General features: G+C 26.9%; 3 protein-coding genes across 6 annotated transcripts; 1 reads left to right on the top strand and 2 right to left on the bottom strand.

Moving 5' to 3' along the window:
* Positions 1-2,060: 2,060 nt before the first annotated feature.
* LOC149058580 (damage-control phosphatase 1-like) lies at positions 2,061-11,778 on the bottom strand. The gene is made up of 7 exons (XM_089221083.1): positions 11,623-11,778; positions 6,780-6,866; positions 6,605-6,710; positions 4,042-4,277; positions 3,597-3,940; positions 3,201-3,434; positions 2,061-2,792 (listed from the first exon to the last, which is right to left on the bottom strand). Exons 2-7 carry the CDS (start codon positions 6,860-6,862, stop codon positions 2,446-2,448), a joined length of 1,350 nt encoding a protein of 449 aa, XP_089077209.1. The 5' UTR covers positions 6,863-6,866; positions 11,623-11,778; the 3' UTR covers positions 2,061-2,445.
* Positions 11,779-11,867: 89 nt separating this feature from the next.
* RpL13 (ribosomal protein L13) lies at positions 11,868-14,423 on the top strand. Of its 2 annotated transcripts, none has more exons than XM_089221084.1 (5): positions 11,868-12,012; positions 12,246-12,523; positions 12,586-12,765; positions 12,837-12,971; positions 14,242-14,423. In XM_089221084.1, the coding sequence occupies exons 2-5, from the start codon at positions 12,278-12,280 to the stop codon at positions 14,359-14,361; spliced, it is 681 nt and encodes a 226-aa protein (XP_089077210.1). In that variant the 5' UTR covers positions 11,868-12,012; positions 12,246-12,277; the 3' UTR covers positions 14,362-14,423. The 2 variants fall into 2 exon arrangements, with proteins under 2 accessions (XP_089077210.1, XP_089077211.1); XM_089221085.1 differs by lacking the exon at positions 11,868-12,012 and adding an exon at positions 12,070-12,090.
* Positions 14,412-20,215, bottom strand: LOC107164446 (pyruvate dehydrogenase phosphatase regulatory subunit, mitochondrial-like). Of its 3 annotated transcripts, XM_089221078.1 has the most exons (16): positions 20,021-20,215; positions 19,668-19,915; positions 19,484-19,611; positions 19,313-19,416; positions 18,978-19,241; positions 18,641-18,911; positions 18,461-18,585; positions 17,429-17,625; positions 16,948-17,102; positions 16,706-16,845; positions 16,554-16,583; positions 16,319-16,467; positions 15,998-16,202; positions 15,657-15,926; positions 15,399-15,571; positions 14,412-14,812 (listed from the first exon to the last, which is right to left on the bottom strand). In XM_089221078.1, exons 2-16 carry the CDS (start codon positions 19,895-19,897, stop codon positions 14,554-14,556), a joined length of 2,700 nt encoding a protein of 899 aa, XP_089077204.1. In that variant the 5' UTR covers positions 19,898-19,915; positions 20,021-20,215; the 3' UTR covers positions 14,412-14,553. The 3 variants fall into 3 exon arrangements, with proteins under 3 accessions (XP_089077204.1, XP_089077205.1, XP_089077206.1); XM_089221079.1 differs by lacking the exon at positions 16,554-16,583; XM_089221080.1 differs by lacking the exons at positions 19,668-19,915; positions 20,021-20,215 and having other exon boundaries at positions 19,495-19,611.
* Positions 20,216-20,266: the final 51 nt, after the last annotated feature.

Here is a 20,266-nt window from a genome sequence, read left to right as displayed (position 1 = left end):
CCACTCATTCTTATGAGTATGAAGTAAAGAGTTAAGATATTAATGTCCATAGATGAAAACTGAAAACAGTGAAAACTGATCACAGGAAATATATCCAAGTGACCAAAAACAAAAATGTTCAATGAAAAAAAAAAGGTAAAATAAATGGACAACAATTTAGTAAACTAATTGTTAAGTAGTTAGATGGGTATTTTGAAAGCTCATTAAAATTAGCTTTTATTTAAGTTTTATTAAAAAAAAATTTAAATCAATAGTTTTATGTTCTACAAAATCTATTTTCATGCATGGATATAATATTTTCTTGAACATTTTATTCAAGGAATTTTTTGTATTTAGGTACAGTCGTTTTCAGTGGCGTAGCTGGTACGCTATTTCTGAAATACGATGATGGTTCTTAACATTTTTTAAGTATAAAGTTGGTAGTTCTACAAAACTGCAACATGTGAACTAACGCTATCATTTTTAGAGCCCCTGCAACAAAACGTCCACCAGACACGCCACTGTCGAGGGTCACTTTTCCTAAAAATCGCTGTAGACATAAATTATTTCTATGGTCATCATAGAATTTGTTAATCTTTTCCACTGACTACATACTACGATCTATTAGCAAATCACAGCATTTCTTTATTCAGATATATATTAATATCATGTCTCGTTAACTACTTTTCATAAATTCCTCGTGTGCGGAATATAGATATAAGTAACCTAACCACAATCAGTTTTTTATAATAAATCCAAGTATATATGCATGCCTATATTTATCTGACAGTAAAGTGATTAATAATAATTATTTATGTTTAAAGGTTTCTTGATCAGCTTTTAGCTAGTTGTCAAGCCATATAGATAACATTTACTCGGACTGCAGAATAATTTGATAATAATATGTGTATTATTTAGTTTTTAACTTTTTCCTCAATTAACAAATTAAATAATATGTTAAACTTTAACATGACGAATACGAAAAACTCATATTCTGACCAAAATTTTAAAATTGTATCCGATGAAATGAAATACACAAGCTGTTTTATATTCGTGGTATTCGTTGTGTTTACTTAGAACTTAATAACATTATCAATAACCAAAATCAAGTACGAAATTACCTCATCACAATGAGTAGGTAGTAATGGTTGTGTTTATTGTTCGAATAAACAAAAAATTGAAGTCGAACCTCGTGAATGGGTATATAATATTAATAACTTAAAATTAGTCAAAATATTCTGAAAAGTTCATTATGCACTTAGATAGTATTTAAAAATATCTTTATTTTCCATTTAAAATAACCAATTTTATCAAAATTAGATATTCAAATGCCAAAAAATTGTATGCATAGTATGTATTTTTGATAATTTGAAATTGCTTTAAGAACAACTTATAAAGAACCTTGAATTACCTAAAGAATTTTCAACCTTTTAACCAAAATAATATCTTTATATCCTGTTTATTCCAAAACCCTGATTATATTGATCATTATTATAACAACTAAATCGGCGAACTATACTTTTTTTTATTATTATTTTTATTATTATTAATTAACCCGCGGAAACATAACCATTGTGCGTAGGAAGGGTATTGTAGGTTTTTGGGTTGGGTAGGTTTGTTGGTCCATGTGTGTGGTTTTTGGCAGAATTTGGAATTGGGCACCCGTAGGTTTCTGACATGCCCGGATGAGGGGCAGCGGCCTCTCTCCCTAGAAAGCATGAACTGCCCGGAAAGCGATGCCGCCCATGACCGGGATTCGAACGGGCGACGGTGCGTGTAAATCCACCAGGCCACTATACACAACCGAACTATACTTAGAGATGGTTTTATTTTGGCACATCCAAGCTGACTAAGTTGTAAACCATAATAATTAGTTATATGGGGTTTTCAAATTGTTATATACAACTAGGTACAAAAGAATATATTTTATAACCTCTGATCATACATTTTACATATCATTATTAAATATCATTGTTTACGTGTTTCATTCTTGGACATATGATTTTTTTAAATAATTAAGATTTTTATATGTACCTAACATATGTAATTGTAATATTAAATAAATATGAAATTAAAAACAATTTTTAAATTGACTACATTTAATACATTTTAAAACATAGATACGAGTAAAATAGTACATCTTTAATTGGAAATATATATTTAAGACATAGAAGAATATCAATAATAGTTGCGATTTATATTTACCTACTTATCTATAATCGATATAAATATGATTTAGCATTTAATTAGTTGTTATATAAGCTAATAATAACTTAAGCTAACTAATATAAATGTATATATGTATGTATGTGTAATTCAACAAACAATATGTAATCAGTAAAACAATTAGTATTAAATATTTTTTGATTACATGTTTTAATTCTTGATAGTTTATAACAATAATTTTGTAATATATCTAAATTTAAAATATATGTTTCCTAATTACGATATATATAATACTACATTTTAAAGACCATCTACATGAATAACAGCATATTTTCCAATTTTTAACCAGTCTGGATCATTTTTCGATATACGTTCTGCTAAACCTTCTGCTAAGCCACAAGTGATATCCGATTTCAAGGTTCTTAATGCTAGCAATTTTGAAGGCTTAAAACTACCCACTGCTTGAGTAAAAAGTACTGTAGGCTCCCAATATATATCTCCGACTAGTTTCCTGTAGTTTAGATCTCCTTTGGATATGATTAAAAATGACTTCGAAAGTTTGGAATATAATTCATTATCTAATGATTTCATTTGATCAAAATTGAATGGCAATGTCCAAAATTGTTCACTTTCAAATATCCATTGACCTGTAAGTATAATAACATAGACATTTTTTTACCATTATGAATTTATTAAATTACTAATACATTAATATTTTATAATTTAATATATTATACATTTAAATAGCCATAGTTCATTACACTATATTCAAATCAGAAAAATTCCTAGTTTTCATATCATAAAAATTTATTTTTATATTTTAATAATTAAAAGTATGTAATCTGCATTTAAAGGTACCTATAGAAATATAAAAACAGCATATTTGTTATTCTACTTTTATTTTTTAATAAATTCTTAACGTGTTAATCTCTTTAACTAAAAATTGGTCATTTTTTGATTTTATTATTTGAAATTATCGAAATATTATATAGTTTTAATATGGAATTTAATTTAATATTATATAATTAAATTTATTTTATATTATATTTACATACCAGATTTAAAATAGCCTTCCCATCGCTTGCCTAATTCCTTTAATGTTTCACTTCTGGAAGTATTAGCTACAAAATATATGGTAGCAATGAAATCCTTACTAGTTACATCAGACACAAACCATGGTATAGCTTTTCCATGGAACCGTACAGTGTTTACGAATTTATATGTCATCAAATAATCAGCTAAACATAAGTCCGTGAAAAGTTCATAGCCTGCATTGTCCAATATAATATCTGAAAATCATTTGCATAAAACAAGTAAAATATTTGGTCAACACACACGTAAAATATACGTTTAAGCGGAACATATTTTGATGATATATATTTACGTAAAAATCTATAGGAATCGTATTAATACAAACCGTTAGTTTATAAAAATATGATAAAATTATGTACCTAAAATTTTATTGTCATTGGAATTGTTGAGTGAAGTAAATAAAAAATCAACTATTTTAGATGATTCGTCAGCAAGCATAAGAGGTTGTAATGATTCAACTAAATCTAACGGGCTCTCATTTTGTGCAATAGCATCACCACCAGTTTGTGAAAGATCACAACGATTTCCCCACAAGGCACACTTGATGATTTTCGGCAAGTCTTCACGAAGATTTTTCAACTGAACATCATTTTTATTGAAATATTTGATTAGAAATTTTCCTAAAATATCCATAGCTTCTTCACAATGCGATAAAGCCTTCATTTTTTGTTCATAAAATGGATCATAGTTTTTTAAGAATGTACTAAAATATATAAAATAAGTTCATGATTACGTAAAAATATAATTTTAGTGAAAACATATCTACAAGAATTGAATGAAACTACTAATAGGACGAATACTAACCTAGTTTCAAACGCTTCAAATATACGACGATGTATATAACATTCACAATACAACCAGTTTGTAAACACCCAAGTTGGCCGATTTCCATCTTGATCCGTAAAGTCATCGAGAACTTTATTCCAAATTTTAACATCTATGTTATCAGAATTCAATTCTCTAAATGGCGAATTACTTAAAATATCTGCTATCAATGAATCCAATTTTTCCAAAACTGATGCAATATCATTTTCAGCTTCCTAAAATTACATGTTATATACTAAGCATGTCATAGGGTTTTTTAATGATTTTTTCTGACTGCACAAACTTATTCCCACTTTTGGATTCTAGTAAGGAATTATTTGTCTACGCAGACCAAACTTACGGACTATTATCCGCGTAGGATTGTGTCGGCTATATTAATATTTACTATCTACTACATTATATAGGTACATTTATTTATTTCATAAGACTACATATAATCAGTGACGATATGTAAAAACACATAAATCCGGACTCTACCTTTGATATACCAAATAAGAAATAACTTAAAAAGTGAAAGAATGAAAGATAGATGTAGTAACTAATTATCTGTTATCATTGTTTTTACAATATATTATATAATATTAAGAAATTACCAAAATAGAAACTTCTATAAAGGATGAACAATTTACCGTAAATCATAGAGTATTGAAGTAAACTTAAAAGAATATAAACTTTAATCAACAATTAAAAACATTTTGAAAAGCATGTTGTTATGATATTTCGATTTTTCATAACAATAGTGTCCACAACCCAGATAATCGATCAGCGAGCTAGATAAAACTAAAACGCAATAATTCATTTTCAAAATGTATCTAAAAATAATTTTGTTTTTATTCAAGGTTAACGCAATTAATGTTTTTTAATATGGAATAAATATCTTTTTGAAATTGTTTTTGCACTGCACAAAGTAACAATGTTCACTGCACTGAATGTGTCTTAATGAACACTAAACAAAAAAAACCTGAAGCATAATACCAATTTACACTATAAGACCAAATAAAATAAAATATATTATTATATTATTATGACTATTTATAATTTAATTTATCTTGAAATGCACCTATATAATCAAAAGTAAAACACTACAATACATATATTTACATCAACATACGGATTATAATTTATCACAAAAACAAATTCTAAAGTATAAGTTAGATTTAATGAACAAAAAAAATTAGTAGTGATTCTTATTGTTCAAGGATAACAATTATTTTAAATTTGTATATACTTGTGTTTTATTTTTTAAGTATGATGATCACGATTATTGTTAAAGAAAATAAGTAGGTGCTTAAAAAGAAGTTGTATTAGTAGCCATTCATAATATTCATACATGAGTTAAAAATAAAAAATATATCTACTCATAAAATACACAATATACTAATTCTGTCTTAACAGAATTGACTTAATTTAAACTAATGCTTTACGGCGATAGTAATTTGAACTTGAAAGAAGTACCTACTCACCCATATTGATATTTCAATGTGGACTGCTGGGACAATAAAATATTCTGTTTTAAAAATGTTATTGTACAAGTGGTATAAGTATGAAAAAATGATATAGGTACATAATAGTCAGTAGCCGAATATGTACACAGAACATGCACATATTTACTTTTATGTAGATAAGCAATATTTTTTTTGACTAATAATACATAAACCTATTACACGTGCTTTTTATCAAATGCCACGTGTACAATTTTCAAACCTAACATAAGCCTTTTTTCCAAATTAGTTTTGTGAACTGGAATAAGTTTGTTTTAATATAGAATAAAATATTTTCGTCCCAATAACTATTTCAATCAATATTTTTTTTAAATAATTAAAAAAAATATAAATTATCATCCTGCTGCAGAACTTCTATATACCTATAGCTGTTTGATAGAGGGTATGTCATATTAAATAATTAATTTTTTTTTATATCACAACAATAATTTACTATTCAGGTCAAGGTTTAAAATGTTTTTACTAATATATATAGTTATAAATATTTATAATAATTATGTTTATTTTCATTATACTTATCACGTTATACTTTAAATGTATATCACTTTAAACTCTATAAAGCGCGATTTAAAATCACGTGGTCAATCATGTTTTATAATAATCACATGTCATGTTATTCATTATTAAAGTTATTTTAACATAAATATAGTATTAATACAATTATAATAGAATCACGATTTAAAACCACTATGTTATCTTAAATGTACATAATACATTAACTATGTATCTGTATACTATACAGTGTACACTTGGTATTTTAATTCTTGAGAATAATATTTAAAATATATATATATATATATATTCGTCAATTATATACCTAATTAAATTATGTATACTGTAAAGGTACTTATAACTCCATAAAAAATTGTATAATGTGTTTGAAATAAAATAAGTAAATAAATAAAATATCAATATGAATTAATATTCATGCACATAAAGTGAAAACTACTGCAGTTACATTTTTAATTACTTTTCTTCATATAATTATAATTATAAATAATATCTATTCAATTATTATTATTTTTTAATTAAGTACTTACTGCTCCATATTTTTGTAAAATAACATTCTTATTTGCTGATAAGTAGCTACCTGTTTTGGATATGTTAAATGGGGATAGTTTCGATAGTACAGGAAAAGCAAAACTCCTATAAAAATTAATTATTAAAATTACATAGGTACTCAAACCGAATAAATTTAAAAAAAAAATTAATTACCTCATATACTTGGCTACTAATGGTTCATTCCTTGGTGGACTCTCGTCAATGCACAAATTAAGCAATTTGTTTTCAATCGTCATTGTACTGCAAATTATTTTTTAAATGTTTATAATATTATTTTTGACAGTTATTAATAGATAAGTAAATAGATTATCATGTTAATATGAATATTAATTAAGCATATATCATGTTGTTACATCTCTTAAAAAAAAAAAACATTATTCCTTAGTGAAAAAAATAAAGAAGTCGTCATTGGATATTTCGTGTACCGGCTCTAGCGATAGATCAGAACCTACCTATTTCAAAGGATATTTAACTTATCTTATAATTTAATTTTTATTAGTAATGATTATTATTTTCTTAATTTGGCATAGGCTTAACCAACAATTAGTGCCAAAAACATACCATCTAACTTATAAAAGTCAAAACCGACAAAACATAGATTTGTGAGAAAAGTTTCGTGATAAATAAAAGACTTAAAATTAGTCATATATTTAAAAAAATTCCTTATGTATTAAATTATAGAAAATAATAATGTAAGTTACATTAAAATATTTCAAAATGTTACGAAAAACATTTATTTTATTTTTTTTATTACCAAAAAATAACTTAATTCAAATATTCAATTTTGCTAAAATTTAACCATCAAATGCCTAATTGTCCCGATGTATTTTTGACATTTTTTAATTAACTGAAAGGAAAACTTAAAAGGAACCATTTATTCAATTTTCAATCTTTTTGATTGAGAAACAAACTATTTATTAATATAAAACGAAAAAGTCTAAAATTTCAAAAATTAACAAATAGATCAAACCAAAGCACACATCGTTCAAATAGCCATACAATTATCACGCCAAATAAAAACGTTACTAATGAAATAGTGTTTTTGTAAAGCTTCCGAGTTATTTTATATAATTGAAAAGTTCTATAATAATTAAAATAATAGTGTTATAATAATATTGGACGTTGGTTCAACACAATGTAGCGATTTACCCCTTTTTTTTATTTTTTATATAGAGCCAAATGTTCTGTGTATAGACTATAGATTTAGTTTCTTAAGTATTGTCAACTAGCCTGAATGGTTCTTATTGGCCTAAAAAGGTTTTCAAAAAAATTAAGATACCTAAGGTGTGTAATGCGAATATCTTTTTCTATGGCATAATGAATAATAATATTTAAACATACTAAAAACAGTAAATACATTATTAAACTTTAACCTGAGCTAATTTTAAAATATAAAATAAATATATTTTTTATCCATATCTTGCTCTTAAATAAATCTAAGGTCACATGAATCATAATCACATCCCCATAAAAGTTGTAAATACACCTAAACCCGAATAGGGGATAAGCTCGATATTCGATGTACATGTTACGTGTATAACCGTGTAAGTAAGCCTACATATGTAACACCTGAATAAAATATTATTAATAAGTTAAAACTTATTGGTAACCTTGTAATGAAATAATACATTTTTATATTTAAAAAAAAGATCTAGCGGAGAGTATAATATATAACTAAATATTAAATAATTACAATAATACGTTTTTAATTTTTGAAACAAATACTACAGCTTTAAAGTATATAGGTAGGTTGAAATTATTGTCCTTTATGACTAAATTATAAATTTACTATAGACGTCGTTTATACTCTATTTATTTTATTCTTGAGTGAAAGATTATACCATTACTTTATATTATAATTTGTAAACAAGAGAATTTTAATGGTATTGTTATGTGTATTAATGATATGCTTACTTTTTATTTTTAATGATAATTTCTATTTGTGAATACTGAAATTATTATTATTTAAGTTCATAGTCCACGTAAATCTTTTGGTAATATACCCACTAATATACTAACTACTTAGTATACTAATAGGTATCTACTGTTCACAGTTCATCTGATTATATTTATAAATTGTATTAGTATTTCAAAGTATAGGTACTGCTTATCCAAAAAAATAAAACATAGTATAACGTAATAGGTACACCTAAATTATTGGTTTTAACGATGTACACAATTTTAATATAAGAGAATATATAGACACGAAAAACCTAAATGAGCTATTCAAGTTGAATTTATTTTTATCTAGATTTATAAAATAGAATTTTTTTCGAAATCAGTTAGTAACTTGAAAACATTTATTTATTATTATGTATTTCATAAACTTAACGAAATTATTTTAATAAATTATTTATTACCTTTTTTAACTAGATGTTTTTTTCTAATATAATATTACCTTTATAGATTATTTCATTGAAACAAAATAAAAATAGTACCTACCTACTTACTACCGGCGTTATAGAAATATATTATAGATAATAAATTGTGTTATAGATTTTATAAATTGTTAAAATCTTAATTCTAAAGAAGAAAACCTTCGATTAAAATTACATATTATTATCTATAGAGCTTAAAATAGGTATAAATCTATGAAGTCATATTTTAGGGCGTTTATAGAAGTATGATAATTAATATACTGATCAATTATAAATTATAAGCTAAAGTATATTATATACGATTGTAATATGGAAACATGTTATACATTGTTAATATAAACTAAACGGAGATTTCATTGGAAATCTTGTTCTGAACTTCAAATATACGAATTTATACTTGTAAGCTGTAATAACTAAAAAGTAGGTACTAATAAAAGTACGAATAGGACGCATCCATATTGCCAACGCATAGAAATTCATAAAAATATCAACCATCATTAATTAAGTATACTATTTTTTAAAACTGCATTATTTAGTTCTAATTTTGTGTCGTTAGATTCGATATTAAAGTTTCTAAAATATTAATATTTAAAAATACACATACGAACATAACTCATTTAAAATATCGGAATAAGCAATAAGAAAACAATGACAATATTCTTTCCATTTGATAATATGGGTAAGCACATAATGGGTAAATGGGTAATTTTATAATATGTTATAATATATAATATAGAGTAAATACTCTAATATTTAGTTAACAATAAAAAATTTAATCGACTGAACGTATATTTTGATATATTATGTGTTACTGTGTTAGTGAGACAATAAATGCGATATGCAATATTGTTATGCCATGTTAAGAGGACACCAACATAGCAACTTAATTTTATAAAATTGTCTACTTCTTTCAAACGTAGGTTCAGCCAGGGCCATATTTAAGAATTTGACACCAAGGGGCAACAAAAAAAAAACGCCTCATTAATCATTATACAAAATAGCAAATTTGGGTTCGGCAATTTTAATTTTGTGTAGTAACCTTCAATAATTGAATGAATTGACCTATTATCAAGCTTAATGATAAGAACACTATCTATGGTTTACACAATCATTTTTTATGATGGTTTAATTTTTAGGTGAGTTATAAGAATTTTTAAATTTTTATATTTTTTTACTCATATAAGTAAAGTATAGTATAGTATAGTATAACTAAAAAAATAAAATATAGTACAACCTTACGCGAAAACACAAATAATATTCTTACTTATCTTTACGTTTAATAACAATAACTTAGTTTTAGTTCGAGGCCAATCTACTACATTCTAAAAGGTTACGGCTACCACACAAAATTAAAACTGTTAAGTTCAACTTTTGTTATGACTTGTGTTACACGTGAGCGTAACGTCTTCGTATATTTAATACCTAATAAGAATTATATATTTTTATGTATAGGTAGTATGCACATTTCATAAGCAGTACCTATATAATATGTTTATTAACATTTTCAAAATTCAATGGGTGGAAAAGAAATTTTCGTGTTCATTATGTAGATTTTGATATTTTCCAAGTTCCTATTGACAACATTTATATTTTAAATTTTAATCTAGGATCTAGAATCTATTTAATCTATATAATATATAGAAATTAACAATAATGATCTAGCATCTAGAGGCTACTATATATTTAACAGTTAAGACTGTAATTTCGGGAGTAGCTGCAGCCCACCAGGCCACCCCTCCTATACATACCTCACTGTAGTTTACAATAGCCTGCTATAATATAGATTTTAGAGTTTATTATCTGGGAATGGAAATTCAATGTATCTTGTTCCGGTCTAAGATGAACCGATGACAATTCATAACATGTAATTATGTAACACGTATTGTATATAAGTATAAATTACTGGAATATCATTTTTTTAAATTTATTGATCTAATCTTAATTTTAAAATTTCTCGGGATAAATAAATGAACAATAAGTACAATCAACACTTCCAGTTGAACAAAGATTCTAAACGGTATAAATCAAAATTATACTAAGAGATTAGGAAAAAAAAATTTGAAAAATACAATTAAAATTCAATATTTAATTTTTGAAATAGATAAATTTATATAGGCACAGTTTTAAAAATGAATACCAAAACTGAAAACATTACATATTTTTTACCTGCTAGGCATATAGTTCCTATATACTTATGTTTTTAAAAATAATTATTAAAATTATAAAACGATAGTAGGCTATTTATAAGTCATTATATAATATTATATGCCCATGTGTATATTTTATTTAATTGTTGAACTGTAATAGCAAATAAAAAAAGAACGATAGTTGGCCAATAGTAAATTAAAAATCAAAGAAAATGTATAATTTCACTCTTTACCGCAATAAATTCTTTGATTTAAATTTGTTTGAATTAATATTTTTACTTAAATCACTAAACGAATAAATAAATTACATTGCATAAATTAATATACATTTAAATGTTTACAACTTGTATGTTATAAATCGACAAAAAATTTAACCGATAAAATTTATTTTAATTATATAGTAAACCTACCAAGGCATTTACATTGTAATATAATGGTCAAATTAAAATTAACAAACATGTGTGTACTTACTATAATAGTGTCTTATAAATATTGGTCTGAACGAGTAATTCAATTTGTACGTCAACTCAACTGCCTTCGTCGGACGAAACTTCAGTATTGGTTCTCGGCAATTAAGTTCGCGTAAACGTTATAGGTAGAAGCTATTTATATTGTTGTACAAAAAACAGATTTTAACTTCCTCCTGAGCGGCCAATTATCAACGGTACCACAAGAGCGGTGTAAAAATGTCGTTTGCCGGCAAATAACGAAAACCAGTGCCAACAACATAAAACGATCATAGCTCGTCATTTTTAGGTTAGCCAATACCCGATAACTCCTATCAACTACGACTACCAAACAAACAACGTTCCTTTTCTATTCGTTCATTCCCTGTGGACCGTATATATTCCCTTCGTTTCGGTGAGTACATGCCATATTATTTTATTTTATCCATTTGAATCCTAGAAATTATTTCATCGATCTTTCTCAATATTTCTTGTACGTATTCAATTAAACACGTCGTACAAATATTAGACTCCCTCATAGTTGCTTATTTATTTTTATTTTTTTTATCACCCTACCTTGCCCTGGGGGTACCTTTAGTTGCGATCCGCAATTGTATTTTGAATGAATGGTTTTTTGTATTTGTTTAGGATACAGGTAGTTAACTACAAAAGTCATCAAAATGGCTCCGAGTGGAAATAATATGATCCCAAATGGGCATTTTCACAAAGATTGGCAACGCTACATTAAGACCTGGTTCAATCAACCAGCTCGCAAATACAGGCGTCACCAGAACCGAATCAAGAAGGCCAAACAGTTGGCACCTAAACCATCTGCGGGGCCTTTGCGACCGGTTGTGCATTGCCCAACTTTGCGATACCACACTAAAGTCCGTGCCGGACGTGGTTTTACTCTGCAAGAGCTGAAGGTAATTTTATTTGATAGTATTAAATTATGTATATCAACTCATTTGTCCTGACAATTTATTAGGGTGCTGGTTTAAATAAACACTATGCCCGTACCATTGGCATTGCTGTAGACCCTAGGCGCCGGAACAAGAGTGTAGAATCGTTGCAAGTAAACATTGAACGTTTGAAGGAGTACCGTTCCAAATTGATTTTGTTCCCACTCAAGAGCAAGACCAACAAGATTAAGAAGGGTGAAGCTACTGTGCGTATATTTAAATCATTTTGTTTATTTTTAACATTGGGTTATTACTGATGTTTGTCGTTATTGTACAGGAAGAAGAATGCAAGACAGCTACCCAATTTAAGGGAGTCGTATTACCCATCCAACAGTCTGTTAGCAAAGAACCTGAAGCACGAGCTATCACTGAAGATGAGAAGAAATTCAATGCTTTCAATGCTATTTGCCAGGTAAGAAAAATAATATTATTTAACTCAATTATTTACGCACATTTTTAAAATCCACATTTTGCTTCTATATAAACGTGCGAGTCATAGGTGTGCAAAATTATCAATTATTTTGTTTCTTCTAAAATAAATTTTTGTACCTTACAAAAATGTAAATAAGAGCAAACTGACATTCATTATATCAATTGAGTAAAATATCAAATGTACAATCCTTAATGGAGCTACTCTCAACCATTTTGGTTTCTCACATGAGTGGTTCTTGAGTCAAGTTGTACAAAATTAAATTGTAATAATTTGTTTTAAATTTAAATTACATATAGGTTAGTCATTACTCATCACTTATTTTTTAAGTGCTTTAAGACTATCTTATAGACATAAATTGTTATAATTTGGATTGATAATTTTACGGACCACTTTTATAATTCTTGTTTTTTTTTTTTTTTTTTTAAATTTATATGAAGTATTAACTTACTTTGGGATGTTGTATTTTCATTGAGTTAATCATTAATTTTTTTAAGTTTGTTACTTTTTTGTTGAACGGTAAACATCAATTACCTTTATATTGGTTACTAAAATTTAAAGAGGCAACTTACAAGTTTTCTAGAACTGTTTGTGTGTTGTTTTTTTATTATTCATATTAGGTATGAACTAAATAAGCTATTAATAGTAAATACTGAATACTAATTATTTTAATTTTCCCCTTTATGAAGATGAACTGTGATCATGTTTAAATTCCAAAATATAAATTTCAATAATCAACTAACCAAAAGAGTAGGAGGTACTTACTTTTCTAAAAACAAAATATAATTATCTTAACTTGAAAAACTTCTAATTATTCTTATAAATAACAAAACAATGTATTTGATATTTAAACAGATACATAACTAACGAATTCCCGGAAAACTATATAGAAATTCTATATCAACAATTTAGATTATTGCTATACAATTAATTATTGGTTTTATTTGTTAATGTCCTGGGTAACATTCAAAATGTTTAAATTGAATCTATTACATTGATCTATTTTTATTTTTTTTTTTTTTTTGGTTTTCGGTCATTGAGACCATACCGCTAAACAAATTTCTCTCCATCTATCTCTATTTTCTGCCACTACTCTCCGTGGTATCTCTAGTTCAATGTTTTCCACGTCTCTTTTAACATTGATTTATTTTACATAATTTAAAACATTAAAGATATATCTACATAAATATATCTTTTAAATTGTGATTCAGAGTATTGAAAATGTTTCTAATTTAATGTTATATAATTTCAGGCAAGACTTGAAGCCAAATTGATTGGTATCAAAGCCAAGAAAGCCAAAGAAGCTGCAGAAAATCCAGATGCGGCAAAAAAAGCCGTAGATAAGAAGGGTAAAGGAAAGAAGAAGAAGTGATTAGTGGTGGTGTATTTTGTTTGACTTTTATAATTATAACTCAATAAAAATGTTCAACATGATATTTTAATTTTATTATTTCAATACAATACCTAAAATATGAGGTTTTTAATATTTTTATTTTATGCAGTAATTATTTTTTAATTTACATCATTAAGCCTAAAATCTAAAATGTTTATAAAAAAAATAATTTTAGTTCCTTGGTATTTGAGAAATCACTTTTGGTACATATTGCGAATCATCTGAAACTTTCTTCATATTTATATTTATACATGGGGTATGTATTTTTGGAGTAACTGGAAACCTAGTTCCAGCTATATCAATTTCATATTTTGCTGTTGGAGACAATATATAATCATTTGTGATAACCATGTGATTTCTATTACGATTATCTGTAAAAGGCTGTCGAATGTATGCCAAACATACTAATTTTTCCATCGTGAAACCATATCTGAAATAAAGTAAATATATGCATAACCTTAGAGGTAGTTGAATGTAATATTAAAATTCCTTATTTGTTAAGAGGACATGATACCAACATGTGTTGTCACATTTCATTAGTGTATAACATGTTAACATGTAAAATGTTATGCTCAGCAGATCACTATTCACTACATTAGTTTAAAATTTGGAGTTAACTGATTTCCATTAAATTTTTAAGGTAAGATTATTATCTAGACAATCTCATAGACCTTTTATCATAATTTAATTTGAGTAATGAATATTCTAAGATGTACAAATAATTGACAATTTTTAGATATTTTTAGATACTCATTGCTAGCTTTTCAATAAAAAGTCTGAGTTTAGATTTATCTTAGCTTTAAATTTGATAATAGGTCAATTAACTCTTAATTCTAAACGTAACTGATAAGCATAGAAATTCTTGTTATTTGCTTGTAAGACAAATACAATTCTTGCGGTTATTATATCCTCTTAGTTATGAAGTACGATGGTAACCTTTTAATAATATATAGGTGAAATTTAAAATAAAAATGATATTTTTGATTAATAATATTATTTGTCTTAGCTACACTCACCCAGCTGATGTTACAGTTCCAACAAATTTACCATTTCTGTAAATAGGTTCCAATCCCCAGGACCATATATCCTTATCAGGATCTAAGTCATCTAAGATAAACATAACTAGTTTTTTGGTAATTCCTTGATCTTTTTGACGTTGTAGTGCAAATTTTCCAATAAAATATTCTTTCTGTTTAAAGAAAAAGACAATATAATTAAAAATGACCTTATAGAGATTTGGGTGATGATTTAAAACATATTATATGATCACATACATCAAGTTTTACAACATGATTGCATCCTGCTTCAAATGGTGTAGTGTCACGAGTTAAATCTTCCGCCCAAAACGGTATAAATTTCTCAATCCTCATGAATCGTTGTGTTAAACTGCCAACATCCCTAATTCCATAGTCGAATCCAACAGTAATTAAACGATCATACACATGCAGGGCATATTCAGATGGTATATACAGACAAAATCCAGGTTCACCAGTATGTGTAAAAGCCATCATCATAACATCAGAAGCGTAACCAATGTTTACAGTCTAAAAATTAAATTACAACAAATGAATTACTAACCGTAACTTTATTTTATTTTACATAACTGTTAACTTGCCTTATAGGTGAAAGGTTGTACATTAATGTCAACATCAGTTTGTGACAGTTCGGATATCAAAGCGCCTGCTTTAGGACCAATTATGTTAACAACAGTATACATCGAAGTTATGTCTGCTAGCTGAATTGATTCATCTTTAGGTAAATGGTCTTTAAGCCAATCTAAAACTCTGGTTTGTTGGCTTGTTGGTGATACCATTAAATAACTACAAGTAAATAGTTAAACAAATAAATAAATCTTCAGTTAAAATATGAGTTTAAATAGTTAAATATTTCCTCAAAAACTTAGTAAGGTTCTTAATCAATTATTTTCATTTCTCACCAATTTTCCCGTTCACGCACTAATAAACAATCGTTTTCGTAACCACCTCTTTCATTCAACATTCCGGTGTGGACAATACCGCCAACAGGAATATTTACATCATTTGTACACAAAGATTGTAACCAATCAACAACTCCATTACATTGAGACTAGAAATTATGCATTAAAAGAAGACACATTAGACTTGAGTAAAAACTATTTTTAAGTACATACATATTAAATATGGTATGTTTACCTCGGCATCATCATTCATATCTTGTTTTCCCTTAATGTATATATATAAAAATAATTATTACATTATATAATACTGTTTGATCTAAGAACTAATTCAATAAGTAATGTTTACATGGAAAAAAATTTTAAAAATTGATGTCAAATATAAAATACCTGAATTTTCATTTTAGAAAATGAAGACATATCTATAATTCCAACGGTTTCTCTGCAAGCATGATATTCTTCCAACATAAAGTCAAAGAATTTTGGTTTATAAAATGTACCTGGTGGCATTTCTGGAGGAGATCCTTTTCCTGTTAAAATGTTTTATTATATTTATATTTTACATAAATACAGTTTTGTTTAATCTTTCAAGTAATGAAAATTTTTTCCTATTTAAATATAGTTTTATATACCATTGTATGTTGTGTCAAAGTACAATGGTCGTTCATATCCCATTCGAGTACCAAAAACTGCTCCTCTTTTTTCCAAAACGCTGAATAATGGTGAACACCGTAACTTTCTAGCATTCTTATATTCATTTTGATGAGGATATGGTATTGAATAATGTCTTGAACAATAAATTTACAAACAAGATATAAGGAAAACTTTTAAATCATTACATTTAATTAAACAAACAGATGAAAATTTAATAATTTTTAGTTACAAATACAATAAATTTATCATTATTATTCACTTCAAAAATTTCAATAGTTGTGTAAAGTTATAACTTATAAGGTTAATTATAGCAAAACATTTAGACTTCTTAAAAATTTAAGAAACCCATTTTTAAATATTCAGAAAATCTAAGAGTGTGCAATAGATTTATTTTTTATATATTTTAAAAGCATTATTAGAGTTATTAATAATATAAAATTACCCATTTAAAAATAATACCTGCCAACTACTTCCTTTGTACGTTCTTGCAAGTACATTCTATTATTATGGAGGTCTAAAAACCGCTGTACATCAAAAGCTAAGTGTTCTTGTGTTGGTTTTCCTTCTATGATCCATTCAGCCATAGCTTTTCCTATACCCCCAGCTCCTTGTAATGGATTGCCATTCATTCCAACAGCTACAAAATAGTTGTCAATCTAAAAACAATTGTTAAGTCACTTAAATACCAAATAAAAATTAATATTTTAATCATAAGTCCTTAATATAGAACAAATATTCATAGTAGTTTATATACACAATGGACATACAATTTGACACCTAATTAATATGTAAAAGTTTGGTTCAATATTCGAAATATTTAATTTTTATTACTTGGCATATTTTTGCAAATTTTAAGACTACATTTTTCATATTATAATAGAATATTATGTTATTATTATTACATAATATGTACAGTTGAACTTGAAAAAAATGTATTTGGATAATTTCCTCCTCCATTTGTAAATTAATATATTCATTAATAATTAATATTAATTAAAATAGGGTACTTTTCGGTTATTGTACTCAAACGGCCAGCAGCGGCGAGGTAATACCAATTCTATTATTACACTATCGGCTAAAGAACAAAATAAAAGACATTCAAGAACCAATCAGTCAATTTTAGATTCTTTAATTCTTATATAAGTGAATGTCTTTGGCGGCCAAAAACAAAAAAAAAACTTCTGTTTATTTATAAGCAATATTGTTAAATTCATGGCTCTTTCATAAAAATATTTTTATTTAAAAAACAATTTATAAACTGTGTTTTTGAATCTTATAGTTACATTATATTTTTGGTAATTGTATTTTACAGTTTATGTAATAGGTACATAATAATTTACACAAATAAAAAATATAATTATTACTATTTGTCATAAAATAATAGTATGTTTGAATCATATAGCATAGAGTTATTTGTTTTGTTACTCATCAATATTTTGTTCTTACTCACAATTTATAAAGAATTTAATTAAACATTATAAAATAATTTACTTCTGGTGTTTCTCCCAAAATCCATTTTCCATTTGGTGTAAATGTATCTGGAGAGTTTGCCAACGTTGGATAAACAGCATCTTTAAGAATTGGAATTCGAGATATTGCTTTTTCCCAATATGGCACTAAAACAAATTTAATTTAAATTATGTTACATTCTCCATTTTATAGTCAACTTACTAAAATGGTTCCAATCTAAAGGCATATCTTTTTTCCAATCAGGTGGTATTAACTTCATATTAAGAAAAGCAGGCTTAGCAGTTTTTTCAAATCCGCCAACTAGGAATCCAGAATTATATTCTCTGGCATAAATATGAGAATCAAAATCTCTAATACATGGTAAATCGACACCTATTCCAGGCAACGGACTAGTTGTAACGTAAAAGTGTTCAGCTGGGTATACAGGCACTCTAACCTTAGGAGAACATAAATTTCCTACTTCTCTTGCCCACTAAAATAAATAATTTATCATTAACCTTAGATATTGCAAAACATAAAATTAAAAAAGTAATCTTACCATTCCAGCACAGTTCACAAAATATTCACAATAGATAAACCCTCGACTAGTATCAACACCCTTAATTCGATCTTCTTCAGTTACAACTTTCTGAATATGACAGTTAGTAACATAATGAGCCCCACCTTCAGAAGCTAATTTAGCTAATGATTTGCATATAGCTTGAGGGTCTGCCACTCCATCTTCAGGGACCCATACTCCACCTTCTAAATCATCAGTATTTAAAAATGGATGTAATCTTTTCAGTTCATTTTTTCCCAGCATCTATTAAAATTATAAATTTTTGGGTATAAGAGGCGGTATTTTAAAAAATAAAACTAAAACTTATATTATACCTCGCAGTGCAATCCAGTAGGCGAACTATATGCAATCCTCCTTTTTAGTGCTATCATTCTGTCTTTAGTTTGTGCTAAATTTAAACTACCACATTGTTTTAAACCTGAATGCAAATTAAATTTCAATATTATAAGAAAAACAGGCAACACTTTTATTTGACAAAAACATACCAATATCATACCCCTTAGCTTCTAACTGCCTGTATAACTTAATACTGTACATAATTATATTGCGTTCAGCAATCGGTTTGAATAAGCCCAAAGTTCCAGAACCAAAATGTGATGTCCCTCCACATGGCCTAAGTAAACATTGGTTTACAAAATATTTAATTTGGCGCTCAATAAAAATACATACTTTCCCTGGTCAATGAGTACAATATCTGACCAACCATTTTCCACTAAATGATAGGCCAGAGAATTGGCCACAACCCCTGTACCACATATCACAACTTGTGCTTGGGTCGGAAGAACAGACTCATGATTTATAGTAGAATGAGAACGGATACAATCACAACTGCTGAGGCTAATCGACCAACGATTCAACTTTTTTAAGAATAATCTCTTTTGCCATCTAGTCAAGAACATATTTGAAACTGCTCAGACCTAAAAAAGTGTAGAGGACATTATACACATTACACAGTATGTACTTCTCAGCATCTGCAATCATATTTTAACTTAAAATTAATTATGAAACGTAATAAATAATACCTCTGATAAGCAGTAAATATTCACGAACAATTTTTATTCCATTTTTTGGATTTTAATTGAACTCAATATCAATTAATAATTATGTCTACAAAGTACAAATGTACATTTTTATTTTTTACTTTTTTCATTCAAAGTCGAAAAAATTATTTAAAATTTCAGTGATAGGCGTAATATCAAATATTACCGATAATAATGAGATAACCCAAGACCGTGGTGAAACAAACAAAACGTTTCTTAGTTGCGTTT

This window comes from Diuraphis noxia, unplaced genomic scaffold (assembly GCF_037042655.1).
Source record: "Diuraphis noxia isolate RWA-SAM2 unplaced genomic scaffold, SU_Dnox_SAM2 contig0002, whole genome shotgun sequence".
NCBI lineage: Eukaryota > Metazoa > Arthropoda > Insecta > Hemiptera > Aphididae > Diuraphis > Diuraphis noxia.
This window is presented reverse-complemented; position numbering and strand designations above follow the sequence as displayed.